This window comes from Zea mays, chromosome 3, assembly GCF_902167145.1.
Source record: "Zea mays cultivar B73 chromosome 3, Zm-B73-REFERENCE-NAM-5.0, whole genome shotgun sequence".
Classification (NCBI taxonomy): domain Eukaryota; kingdom Viridiplantae; phylum Streptophyta; class Magnoliopsida; order Poales; family Poaceae; genus Zea; species Zea mays.
In genome coordinates, this window is record NC_050098.1 from 90442938 (window position 1) to 90456816 (window position 13879).

The 13879-nt window shown below is 48.8% G+C and overlaps 1 protein-coding gene across 1 annotated transcript; it reads right to left on the reverse strand.

Annotated features, from left to right (window-relative positions):
- Nucleotides 1–1212: 1212 nt before the first annotated feature.
- Nucleotides 1213–4031, reverse strand: LOC103650380 (calcium-dependent protein kinase 27). The gene is made up of 6 exons (XM_008675961.2): nucleotides 2936–4031; nucleotides 2565–2861; nucleotides 2348–2463; nucleotides 2093–2260; nucleotides 1772–1996; nucleotides 1213–1694 (listed from the first exon to the last, which is right to left on the reverse strand). The coding sequence occupies exons 1-6, from the start codon at nucleotides 3831–3833 to the stop codon at nucleotides 1569–1571; spliced, it is 1830 nt and encodes a 609-aa protein (XP_008674183.1). The 5' UTR covers nucleotides 3834–4031; the 3' UTR covers nucleotides 1213–1568.
- Nucleotides 4032–13879: the final 9848 nt, after the last annotated feature.

A 13879-nucleotide genomic window follows, 5' to 3' on the forward strand; every position in this document is an offset into this window, starting at 1 on the left:
TCATTTGAACTTCTATTCGGCACAAACAAGTGTGTTTTAGGTACACTATTATTAATGGACGAAGCTGACCTTCGGTCAAACCAACATATAAAGAAGTTTCGCCTGCAAGCGCAAGTAGCGAAAGTGTGAGCCAAAGTTGGTAGCATCGGCAAAGGAGAGAAGCTTCGAACGCAACCCAGCAAAGAAGCTCTCACACGACGAAGGCCAAGACCTACGCAACAAATGAAGGAGAAAATACAATACTGCCCTAATGCCATTTATAAACAATGTGTGTAAAAGATTGAGGGCATGATTGTAATTTTGTATGAAGGCGGTTCATCTTCTCTATAAATAGATGAACAGTGTCCTGTATAAAGTACCTTTTTGAGGGCCATAGCTTCACATTGCTTAGCCTTCGAAGAACCTTCGTATCAACTTGTGTTAAGAAGTCGAAGATATGCTTGTAAATATGTTTGATATAAAGGGAGATGGAATAAAAAATAATAAGAACACGAGATGAGTTCCATACAATGCTTTACATCGTCTTTTCATATCGTTTCGTTCATACGTCCTTTTAAAATACTCTCGTCCTTCGTTTTAACACTTCAAAGGAGTGATATATCAAAGGACGAAGGTCTTAATAGTGTTCTCTTGTTTTTTGATACCTTTAGGGGATTGAAATCAAAGGGTTGTTTGGTTGGACGTTTTCACCTTGTGATCCATTTGTAGTGTTAAGTATTCACGTTATTTCCTGTTTGGTGTGACCTGTCCGTAATCTTTGCCGCCGTAACGGGATACGGAGCAACTACTTCTCCTTACCGCTCCCTAGCCAGTGTGACCGATCCCCCACGGAACTGAATATGTTAGCATTCGATTGCCAATCAAATCCCGCTTTCTATTGCACTGCAATCTGCAGTAGCGTGCTTCATTCACGTTAACACTCACGTTAACGTTGCCATTCCCTAAAATGAACCAAACACCACCCAAGTATCAACAGTGAGATCCTCACCCGGGGCAGCAGTGCTTGCCGGAGAGAGAGAGGGGCGAGGGAAGGGGAGGGGCAACAGGCGGCACGAGGAAAGGTGAGGGGCGACGTGAGGGAATCGATACGGTCTCTGTTGAGCGGTAACGAGTTGATATGGGCTGACAGTCGACGTGATCGATTACCAGCTGGTCCAACCAAACTAAAAACAACGCTATCGGGTAGCGCTGTGAACGGTTGCGGGCCAAAACAAAAAAAAAGGCCGGACCAAACATCTTGTTAATGCTGATCAAATCCTAGAAGCCACTTTCCAAACCCAAGTCCAAGGTGTTGGCGGAGTCGGTGACTGAGAAGCTAGCCTTGGATCTGCTGGAGCCTTGAGGAAAGAAGGGTTCAGTTGTCTTAGAACTTTTCCGCGTCTGTCTCCATCTGGCACCCGGTTTGTTGGTGTGGCCTTCCTTCGTTTAAACTCGGCGACTTTCTAATAAAGCTGGGTTCAGGACTTTGATCAAAAAAAGATCCTATGAATTAATCAGAACCCGAGTTCCGTTTACAATTACAACACGTATGCACAACACCACGTCACTTAGTATGATGGGCAACATTGTCAGCTATTTGCCTTCAAAGCATCCCTAAAACCAATGCTAAGGTTATACCGATGACCTTTCTTGCCATATCCGGCTGTTGGTTTTTGCATCATGGCGACGAACTCGTTGTAATCTATGCGCCCATCCTGCACAAGGATCAAAGAGAAAAGTGTGTCAGGATTATGCCCAACGGAGCTGAGGTAGGATATATCATTAACCATACATTGTCTTGATCCACTTCGCCAATCATGTCTTCGAGTCTGATATCCTCTATTCCGAACTCGTCACATGCTTGCTGCAGCTCATCAGCTGTGATGTATCCACTGCCGTCTTTATCAAAGTATTGGAAGGCGGCAAAGAGATGGTCTTCCCTTTCAATTTTGTTGAGATGCAGTGTGGCAGCTATGAACTCTCCATAATCTATGGTGCCACTGTTGTCGATATCCGCCTGCAAGCATGCCAATAGGAACAGCGATTGTTTCTTGAAACAGTTTCAACATTTCCTTTCTGAATGTTTGCTGAAAAAAAGAAGAAGCTGACTTACAGCTTGCATGAGCTGATATATCTCGGACTCCTTCATGTTAGCACCGACTTTCTCAAGTCCGGCCTTGAGCTCCTCGAAATTGATCTGCCCACTGTTGTCGGTGTCCATCATCTTGAACATCTCCTTGAGCCCCGCGATCTCCTCCTCCGACAGGTTCTCCGCGATCACCTGCGCAACGAATTGAAGATGACTGACATCCATGTTCGTTCCCTGAAACCTATATATCGTATCGCAGGAAAGAAGCAGCTTGTTCACCCTCAACGCCATCTTCTTGAGCTTGTTCATCGCCGAGAACTGCTTCAGCCGGGACAACACCGCAGAGTCCAGCGGCTTATCAGGCGCAGAGGCGATGGTCTGCAGCCACGGGTGGCCTGAAATAATCAAGAACAACTGAGTTGAGCTGAGCTGAGCTGAGCAGAGCAGAGCACACATGGGTGTGCAAAAAGAAGGGAAAGCAACGCATGCAACTCACATAGCACTTGGTGCGCGGTGAGGCGCTTCTTGGGGTCCCTGACGAGCACCTTCCGAAGCAGGTCCTTGGCGTCCCCCGACACGCTCGGCCAGGGGTCGGAGTCGAAGTCCAGCGAGCCGTGCAGCACCTGCTCGAAGATGCCCTGCTCCGTCTCCGCCCAGAACGGCGGCACCCCGCAGAGAAGGATGTAGATGATTACGCCGGCGCTCCACACGTCGGCCTCCTGCCCGTAGCGCTTCTTCAGCACCTCCGGCGCCACGTAGTACGGGCTCCCGACGACGTCCGTGAACTCCTCGCCTGCAAAAAGAGGAGATGCATGAGCCCATTATGCGTGCAGTTAAATGTACGTGGACAGACAGACAGACAGGCACCTGGGCGGAAGAACATGGAGAGGCCGAAGTCGATGGTCTTCAGCGGCGACTCCTCGTCGTTGCCGACGAAGAGGAAGTTCTCCGGCTTGAGGTCCCGGTGCATGACCCCGAGCGAGTGGCACGATTCCACGACGGCGACGATGACGCGGGCCAGCTCCCCCGCCTGCCGCTCCGTGTAGTGCCCCCTCCGCACGATGCGGTCGAACAGCTCCCCGCCGGCGCAGAGCTCCATGACGACGTGCACGGCCACGGAGTCCTCGTACGCGCCGCGGATGGCGATGATGTTGGGGTGCCCCGCGAGGTGGTGCATGATCTGGATCTCGCGCCGGACGTCCTCCACGTCCTCGTCGGTGACCAGCTTCCGCTTCGCGATTGACTTGCACGCGTACTCCAGCCCCGTCGCCTTGTCCACGCACAGGTACGTGGTGCCGAACTGCCCCTGCCCGAGCTTCCGTCCCAGGCTGTACATGTCCTTGAGGTTGTCGGTCTTGCGCCGGAGCACCGACTCCACCTGCAGCCCCGCGCTGGAGATGCGCTTGATGTGCGCCGCTTTCTTCCGGGACTGCTGACGCGGCGCCGACGCCTGCTGCTGCTGAGCTTGAGCATGCTGTTGCGACGCCGGCAGTGGTGGTGACGGGTCGGGTTTGCTTGCTGGCTGCGGCTGGGAAAGCTGTGCCGGCTCGGATATGACGACGGGTGCCGGAGCCGCGGTGCTCTGCGCGGGCTGCGGCTTGGCGTCGGATTCGCTCGGCTGGACCTGGACCACGGGAACGGAGCGGGAGGTGGTGGTGGGGTTGGAGGGGGTGCCGGAGTTGCGGGAGCGGGAGGGCCACAGGGAGAAGTTGCCGAAGAAGCCACAGTTCTTCGAGAATCGAGGCCCGACGCAGACGTTGCCCATCGGGCAGGCCGCGGCGGCGATCACAACCCCGTGTACTCGTGTTTCCTCCTCCTCCTCCTGCCCTCCCGAGTCTGCAGGGGCATGGCAATGCGGCGGCGACGGCGGAACGCACCACGTTCCGCCGGGAGGCGATCGGAGGTGGAAGGATGGAAATTGGTGGTCGAGGTTTGGGTGGACGGATTAGAGATGGTCGCGGTCGGGGAGCGAAACGAGGAGAGGAGCTAAAAATGGCATGCAGAGGAGAGAAAGAAAAAAGAGTGGAAGGCTTGCAGCTGAAGAGCCCCTAATTTTGGAGGAATTTGGGGTAAAAAAACAGTCTGGAACGCGGAATCTGTGACACCGTTCTTCGAACAAGAGTAAATATATATAATTATATATACTTATAATTGCAATTGTATTCAATAATAAATATTAAAATTGCTCCCTGCTAAATTTTGGTCCTCGCCCTCTTACATTGTATTATATTAGTTGTTTTAGATGATTTAGGTATTGACTTTTTTGTCTACATTTATATTTAAATGAATAATTACGAATCTATTCATTATACTCTCTCTTTCCCATGAAACAAGGCGTCTAAAGGCTTTACACGAAAATTAGCATAACTTTGTTTTTTCCCTGGTTAAACTATATAGTTACAAGCCACTCTTAATGAAAGTTTTACACTAGGAGTTAATATTATTCCTTCTTATGACGATCTACATCTTTTGAAGCCTTTTGCTTAGATAAAATACTAATTTATTTAATTAATTAATCAAAGTATATTTTGCATTCATGCCGAAGTTTTGAGTGTTCATCTAACTGAATTTGAAATCTTAAACTAAATTTGAGTTTGAATTTGAAACTAGAGGATAGTTTGAAACCTCAAAGAATAAATAGTGGAAAAGATTATCTCCTTCATGAACTATAGAGTTCATGAACTATAGAGTTATAAAACATTCTGTAGAAATATTGGATTTAAGGTAGTCTTTAATGAATATTATACTTTACTTTTTATTAAAATAAATGGGTTATTTATATAAACATCTAAAACTAGCCGCACCTTTAAAATATATGCTTGAGAGGAAATATATCTGTGTTGCATTTGTCTAAACAAATGAATAAATAATATAAATAGAATAAATAACTTCAAGCCATGTAATTTATTGACTATGCATTCTAATTGAATTGAGAATTCAAACTGTATTTGAATTTGATTTGAATTAGCAAACAAAATAGAAAACAGGAAAACGAAAAGAAAAAGAAAAGGAACATATATTCACTTGGGCCAAAATCTCCAAATTGGCCCATGCGCAACCCCTCCCCGCGACCCACTTCCTTTTCCACTCTCGTCAGCCCACCTTATCCATCTTGAACTCGCGCTCGCTACGCTTTGTGTGGCGTCGCTGGTCGTCCTCTTAGTGTCACACGCGCACCTCATCTCCAGTAGCAGGCGGGCCCCTTTGCTCAGCCTCCCATCACATGCAGACTCATCCACCAAAAGTTAGCCACACACGATTTTGTCCACTGACTCGTGGGTCCATCGCGTCAGCTCCGCCTTCTTCGCCGACGTAACTGAAAGGAACTCGAGCTCAACAATCTCCTAAGAATCCGCGCAGGCATCGGTAAAGGACCGCGTCCCCACGTGTCACACCCGGTTTTGGAAGGCAAACTGAATGCGAACCATGTACGTGCTAGGATTAGAAAGTCACGTACACAACGATTACATAATTGGACATTATCACACAATGCTCGAAGTAAATAGCGGAAAGGTACTTAATTACATCAAGATGTCCAAGACATCCACAGAGTCTATTACATAACCATTGTTCGACATAATTATCAAAGTGCGGAATTACGAAACGTAGAAGCTAAGCCTACATAGGCAGCTGGCTGGGGGTTTGGCACTAAGAAAGAACTAGAACTCGTCATATTCCTAGAACTCCTCGAAGTCATCCATGTTGCCAGCATCACCTCCTGAGCATTGGGTACACTGGGGACAACCTGAGGTGGGGGAGGTGTGTAAAGTAAGGGTGAGTACACATCAACGTACTCAGCAAATGTCCCGTTTGGCTAAAGTGGACTAGTTGTATGTGGGGTTGAGGTCAAGCACTTGCTTTTAGGTTAGACAAGTATTTATTATTATTTGTCGGCGTTTCGGACCCGCGGGGAACGTCAACCGACCAGTAAATTTGTTGCTGCGTGTCCCTGCCATATGGGTTGATGCAAGATGGAACACAAGAGGGAAATGTGGCTTGTGTTATCTCGCACCGGTGTGCTTGTAGTAGGGGTTACAACGTCTCGCGTGGTGTGTTGTGTGTTCCACCACGTGAACGTGCCTTAGGAAGGCCCTGGACATCCCCTTTTATAGATACAAGGAGATGCCTAGCTGTACAATGGGGTGTAGCTGCGAGCTAACGTGGCTGTCGGAGAAGCGCCTTGAGCCCTGTACACGAGCTAGCGTGGTCGTCGGAGAAGTGCCTTGAGCCCTGTAGAAGCACAGCTGTCGGCGTGGCATGGATCCTGCTGACGTTGTCTTGCTTCCGTAGGAGGTTGAGTGCAATCCGACGTCATGGGCGCACGCGGGGAACCATCATTACCTGTTACCGGAGTAACCTTAGATGGGACACCGGTCTTGTTCCTTCATAGCCTGAGGCAGTCAGCTAGGAGTAGGGTAATGATGTATCCCCCGTAGCGTAGTCGGTCCGAGGCCTAGGTCGGGCGAGACGGAGACTTCTCCTGAGGCCGAGGCTGGGCTCGGGCGAGGCAGAGACTTCTCCTGAGGCCGAGGCTGGGCTCGGACGAGGCGGAGATCTTCTTCCGAGGCTGAGGCTGGGCTCGGGCGAGGCGGAGATCTTCTTCCGAGGCCGGAGGTCGGGCGAGGCGGAGCTCCTTGTTGCGCCCGAGGCCGAACTCGTGGGAGATCGTGACTTAGTTTTATCCTGGTGGTTGGCACCGTAGGCGGAGCGAGGTGAATGACGCTGTTTTCCCGTCAGATCGGTCAGTAAAGGGGCGAAGTGACTGCGGTCACTTCGACTTTGCCGACTGGGGCACGCGTGTCAGGATAAGGTGTCAGGCGATCCCCGCATTAAATGTGCATGCGATACAGTCGGCTGGTAAGGCAATTTGGCCAAGGTCGCTGTACGAGAAAGTCTGCCCAAGCTAGGCTTCAGGCGAGCCGAGGGTGCGCTCATCGCCTGAGGGGACCCTCGGGCGAGGCGTGAATCCGTCCGGGACTACTTGTAACACCCCAGGTGTTACCTTGGCTAGGGCCACTTTGGCACTAGAAGCTGTGTTCACAAGGGTAAAGACTTAGGGCACCACATAAGAACTTTGGAGCTCATGTGCTAATCAAGTTGCCAATGACATAAGAAGCATTACTCTAATCCTTGCACACTTACTACCTTGGATAAAAGGGGAGAAGAACCCTAGACCTCTCCTAAACCCTATCTTCCAAAACCCTGGGTAAGAGGGGAAAGAGAGTGAACAAGGGTGCAAAGTGTGTGTAACTTTTGCCCAAACCCTAAGCAACATTATAATCATCAATTAAGGGAGGGAAATATTGCAAAAAGACCCCTGGAGAAACCCCAATTCAAATCTCCAAGTGGAGAGAGAGCTAGAGCTCTCTATTTCCCTCTAAGTCACATTTTAGCCCTAATCCAAAGACCAGCCGTGTTCACTTTGAATATGGCGCCAAAACCACTTGGGTTCTATACCAAAAATGTGGTATACCACTTAAGGCACCCCCTGGAAAAATTTGAGACCGAGACTCAGACGTTTGACAACACTTGACATCAGTTTTGTCGCTGAGTGGGCAGTGAGACAAGCCAGATTTGGCGCCCGTCTATCTCCCGATCTAGGGCGTATCATCCCTTGGAACTCACACATGTGAGATAGCCCTAGGTGCCAGGAGGAGGTCTGCGCCGGATTCATGGCGAGATTCGCACGTTTGCGATCTCTGGAGACGTTTGAACACTGGAAGAAACTCACCTCCACGTGTTCGACGCCTTCTGCCCGCGCCAGAGCACGCTCGCGCGCGTCCCCGCATGCCCCGCGCCGCGCCCGAGCCAAACCCGCGCCGTGGCCCGCGCCCGAGCTTATAAAGCCCTCCCAGGCTTCGACTACACCCTTCCGCGCACCCTCCACACCTCACCGGAGTTAGCTCGTCGCCGTTTGCCCGTGCGCAGCGAGTCCGCGGCCGCCCAACCCCTCTGCCACCATAGACCGGCCAATAGAGCCATTCCCAACCCCGTCCAGCCCTCGGAGAAGACTGTGCACACCTCCGTGAGGCTCCCCGAGCAAGGAATCGGAGAGTACTTCGCCGGAGAAGCCAGTCCACGCTCGCCAGAGTTCTCGCCCTCGCCGGAGTACGTGGACCGGGTAAACCACTCCACCATCCTTCGATTCCTTGTGCACACAGTCGCTGCGTGACCCCGTGAAGCTCACCGTGCCCTCGAATTGAACCAGTTCGCCGTGGTTTGGCCGGTATACTCGCCGCCGACGAGGACACCCGCCTGCACGCGTGGACCGTGCGATTCCGGCCATCTCCGACGTCGAGCCGTACCTCGACGTGACCGCCAGAGTCTCCCCGAGCCGACCCCACCCTTCGCCGGACCTCCCTCGCCGCCGGTAAGCCGCGCCGCCCTTTTCTTTCCCGCGGTTACTGTTTCAGTAAGGGGAAGGACTGCGGGTGAGAGGGAAAGAAGGTCAGGGGGTTTTGTGAAATGTCAGTGACACATGGGAATAGTGGCGTGGGGGTAGATTTGCGAAGGTGGATTTAGTTTAAACCCAGGGACCTCGGTGTAAACTGTTTTTCCAGAAAACCTTAATTAAATCTGTTTTTAAATTGGACAGCAACTTTGAAAATGCATAACTTCTGTTTAAATCATCTAAATTTGGTCAAACCAATTTTGTCAGACTCCAAATAATGTAACCTAATTAAGAAAAGTATAAAACCCCTTGGTGTTGTGGAAAACTTAAAAGTTCTAATTTAATGTTAGTATTGGCCAAAAGCTCAATAATAGTAAGAAAAATAGTTAGGCTATTTGACTAAGGTTAGGAAAAATTGGGGAAGTTTATATTTACCTACTAACCTGTTTAAAAATGTTGAACCTCTCTGTCCACTCCATTTAAGTTAGTTTTACCCCTTATTCTATAATATGCTTAAAGATAGGGAAAATAGAAAATGTAATTTAATTAATGAACCAGAGAGTACCTCTATTTTTGTTAGGTTATTTATTCAATATAGTTCACTAGAAAAATATATCATACCCTGTTTTAGTGTAAAATAAGTAAGATCTCTTTTGTTTTAATAAAACAAGTGAAACTTAGAAAAACTCTACAAAAATAACCCCAAGGTAAAAACACCCCCACCCTTGGGATAACTATTGTTTTATTAGAGAGAATTTAGGAAAAAAATGAAATCTGCTGTTTGACATTTTTCAAATAATAATGTAGTAGAAAGTGCCTTTTTGACATTAAACTTAAGAAAATCATAACTAAATAACCACCCCTTATTTTTCTGTGATTTTTAGAACAGAGACCTATTATTACTAGAGGATGCCAGCAAAAATAACCTTTAGGACAGAACCTACCCCTAACTAAGAGGTGTAGTGTAAAGTGGCCCATTTTGCCTAACTGTTGTTATTTTTGTTTAAAGCCTAGCTTTTATACTTTAAGCCTCAAATTCTTAAAACAAGCTAAAATAACAAGTGACAACCCACTGTAATTTTTACAGAATTTTTGGAAATTATTAAAACCCTGTTGTAGTTCAAACCTACCCTAGAAACCCTAAATGAAAATTAAGGAAAGGAAAATAAATAATGTAAATTAATGTTAGCCTAAAGCCTTTGTAATCTGTCCACTAAAATGTATCAAGGCAATACCAATTCACCATGTTATCCTAAAAGGAAACCTAAGCTTAAAAGGTAATAAGTCTATGTCTATGTATACCACTAGAAGCCCCATAGAACCAGGAAACCCTAAGTTAATTCTTAACTTAGTCTCTTTAGTGATGTTCTTAAACCTTGCATAATCATGACATACATGTTCATTGCATATCGATAGACTGCAATCTTGCTGACGGAGAGTACATCCTCGTGCCGGAGCAAGGAGCTGCTCAGGAGGTAGCCCCAGATCCAGCACCCGAGCCTGCACCAGAGGACCTGCCTGCCACTGCTTTGGAAGGCAAGCCCCGGTTTTATGCATAACCTGTTATTATGCTATTTTACTTCACTTAATGCTTGTAGGATTGATTGTGCACTTAAGTGTAGGAATTGTTTGAAACCCTAGTTGCATGATCTCAGGAATCCTATTGAGATGAATACTAGTATGCTAGGTCGAGTAGCTGCTTTATTAAGTACGATCTCGGTAGAAGACGAGTGATTTTTCTAGCACTCGCGCGAGGTCAGGACATTGATTGTACCCACTTTCATATCGTACTGATGTTGTTTGTGGGCAACAATCCATGGGGATTGGTTGTCTACGGGATAAAAATTTGAATAAGGATTAAGGTGTGGTACCGTGAGTCAAGCGTTTGAACGTACTAAGCACATGCCGAGAAATATGGTAAATCGGTAAGCCTAGTACCTGATTGAACCTGGCAGCAGATTGCCCTCCTCATGCGACCTGAGACGAGGTCTCCCATTCCGGTTATGGTGGGTACAAGTGCGGTCACTGCACGACGGCCAGTCGGGGTAAGTGAGGCATTGTACGCCAAGGCGGTGAGCCCCTCTCTGCTGACAGGGAATCGATGGGGACGGTTGATATGTGTGGGGACGGAGTGCCCCTGCATGTCGTGTGTTTAGGTTTACCTTGCAAGGATAAAAACTCGATTCGAATCGTCTGCTTCTCGCAGCTAATGAGACTGCTTGATCCATGCTGCTACATTGAGTAACAAGTGGAATGATGCGGAGATGATATAAGATGTTGATTGCTAAAATGTTTGCTACTTTGTATGAGTAGATAGTCCACTTTTAGCCTTAAGAGAGTCACACTTAACTTTGATTAAGTTAAAATCTTGATTTAGAAACTCAGCTAGTGCTTTTGGCAACCAAACCCCACAGCCAAACAGCTGCATGTCTAGAGGTAGAGGAGTAGACTCCTCACACCGGGTAAGTCTAGCTGAGTATTAGTATACTCAGCCTTGCTTGTGGCATAATTTTTACAGGTTCTCTGGAGGAGATGGTTGCTGGGATAACTTGGCCGTCCACCTTGCCACCGGGTTGGACTGTTGAGTGGGACCCTGCCTCGGCTGAGGAGGAGCATGAGGAGTGATGGGACAGGCTTCCCCATCTCTCTGTTTAATTATCGTTAGTTTTATTCCGCTGCACTTCGAACAATGATGGTTACTTTTGCAAAACTCCGATGATGATGATGGTGATGTAATAATTTAATACTCTGACATGTATGGTTTTATGCTTTATTGTATTTGCTCTGTGACTCACCTTCGAGTGAGATTGTGGTACTTGATCCTGTCAGTGGCCGTGTCGGACTAGATCCGAGGGATTGACGGGTTATTCCTATTTAAGTGTGGTCTAGCCTCTAAGGCGGGACTTAGGCACTTAAGTTGGAATAATTCGGGCAGTTCCGCCACACTACTGTTCCCGCTCGAGGCCAAGGCTGGGCTCGGATGAGGTCGCGTCCCTTGGGAGGTGTGGCCTTGACTTGGACCTCGCTTTATCGGTCTCGTATGGTTTGTTCTAAAGATGTTTTTTGGCTGTGTTTAGGAGTATTGGGGGTACCCCTAATTACGGTACCCGACAGTAGCCCCCGAGCCTCAAAGGGAGTGCGGGCACTCGCTTGGAGGTTCTGCCGAATTTTTGCAAGGGGACCGGCCCTTCTCGGTTACATTTTGTTCCGGTGAGTGCGCGCGAGCGCACCCGCCGGGTGTAGCCCCCGAGGCCTCGGAGGAGTGGTTTGACTCCTCTGAGGTCTTAATTTTTTGCGATGCCTCGGACGGCCTTGCTGTTTCCTCATGCGGCCTGGCTGTAGTCCGGGTGCACGGTCAGGCTCCGAGTTTTCACGCTGGTTTTTTGACGTGGTCAACAGTTCGGCCGTAGCCTGGTGCGAGAGCAGCCCCCGAGCCTCTGCACGGAGCGAGAGGACGATCAAGGACCATCTCGACTTTTATTGTACGCCCCTTCGTCGCCTTTCCGCAAGGAGGAAGGGGGGAAAGCGCCATGTTACCCTCGGAGGGCACCGAACATGGTGTTTCCGGTGAGTTGCTAGCGGGTGATCTGAAAGGGAATTAGGCTTACACCTATTTCCTAAATGATTTTGGTGGTTGAATTGCCCAACACAAATAATTGGACTAACTAGTTTGCTCTAGTCTATAAGTTATACAGGTGCAAAAGGTTCACACTAAGCCAATAAAAAGACCAAGAAATGGGTTCAACAAAGAGAGCAAGGGATAACCGAAGGCTGCCCTGGTCTGGCGCACCGGACTGTCTGGTGTGCCACCGGACAGTGTCCGGTGCACCACCGGATAGTGTCCGGTGCACCAGGGAACTCCAAGCTGAACTCTTCACCTTCGGGAATTCTCAGAGGCGCTTCGCTATAATTCACCGGACTGTCCGGTGCACCAACGGACAGTGTCCGGTGCCCCTGGGGAGAGCGACTCTGAACTCGCCAGCTTCGAATTTCCGCTCCGCTATAATTCACCGGACATGTCCGGTGAGCCAGCGGAGCAACGGCTACTTCACGCCAATGGTCGACTGCAACGCATTAAATGCGCGCCAGCGCGCGCAGAGGACCAGAGCACGCGCGGGCGGCACACCGGACAGTCTACAGGACTTGTCCGGTGAACCACCGGACAGCTAGGCGGGCCCACAAGTCAGAGCTCCAACGGTCGGAACCCAACGGCCTGGTGACGTGGCTGGCGCACCGGACACTGTCCGGTGGCACACCGGACTGTCCAATGCGCCATGCGACAGTAGCCTCCACCAAATGGCTAGTTTGGTGGTTGGGGTTATAAATACCCCCAACCACCCCACATTCAAGTCATCCAAGTTTTCCACATTCCAACTACTTACAAGAGCTCTAGCATTCAATTCTAGATACAACCAAGTTATCAAATACTCTCCCAAATTCCACAAAAGCTTTAGTGTTAAGTGAGAGAGATTTGTTGTGTTCTTTTGAGCTCTTGCGCTTGGATTGCTTCTTTCTTTCATTCTTTCTTGCGATCATCTCATTTGTAAGCAAGGCAAGAGACACCAATTGTGTGGTGGTCCTTGCGGGAAGTTTGATTCCCAATTGATTTGAGAAGAGAAGCTCACTCAGTCCGAGGGACCGTTTGAGAGAGGGAAAGGGTTGAAAGAGACCCGGTCTTTGTGACCACCTCAACGGGGAGTAGGTTTGCAAGAACCGAACCTCGGTAAAACAAATCCGCGTGTCACACTCTTTATTCGCTTGCGATTTGTTTTGCACCCTCTCTCTCGGACTCGATTATATTTCTAACGCTAACCCGGCTTGTAGTTATGATTAAGTTTGTAAATTTCAGATTCGCCCTATTCACCCCCCCTCTAGGCGACTTTCAATTGGTATCGGAGCCCGGTGCTTCATTACAGCTTAACCGCTCGAAGTGATGTCGGGAGATCACGCCAAGAAAGAGATGGAGACCGGCGACAAGCCCACTACAAGCCACAGGAAAGCTTCATCGGAAGAGTCCCGCAACAAGGGGAAGGGGAAGGAGAAGAAAGCCTCTTCCCACAAGTCGCATCGGAGTGGCGATAAGAAAAAGAAGATGAGGAAGGTGGTCTACTACGAGACCGATACTTCATCACCTTCCACTTCCGGCTCCGACGCGCCATCTATTACTTCTAAGCGCCATGAGTGCAAGAAGTTTAGTAAGATCCCCCTACGCTACCCTCGCATTTCTAAACATACTCCATTACTTTCCGTTCCATTAGGCAAACCGCCAACCTTTGACGGTGAAGATTACGCTAGGTGGAGTGATTTGATGAAATTTCACCTAACCTCACTCCACAAAAGTATATGGAATGTTGTTGAGTTTGGAGCACAGGTACCATCCGTAGGGGATGAGGATTATGATGAGGACGAGGTAGCCCAAA

Excerpts from the sequence above, each read along its gene's own strand:
- LOC103650380 (XM_008675961.2), bottom strand. The coding sequence starts at position 3,833 with ATGGGCAACGTCTGCGTCGGGCCTCGATTCTCGAAGAACTGTGGCTTC. Across the intron at positions 2,261-2,347 it reads TCAAGAAGATGGCGTTGAGG|GTGATCGCGGAGAACCTGTC; the intron begins GTGAACAAGCTG and ends TTCGTTGCGCAG. Across the intron at positions 1,695-1,771 it reads GCGAAGTGGATCAAGACAAT|GATGGGCGCATAGATTACAA; the intron begins GTATGGTTAATG and ends ATCCTTGTGCAG.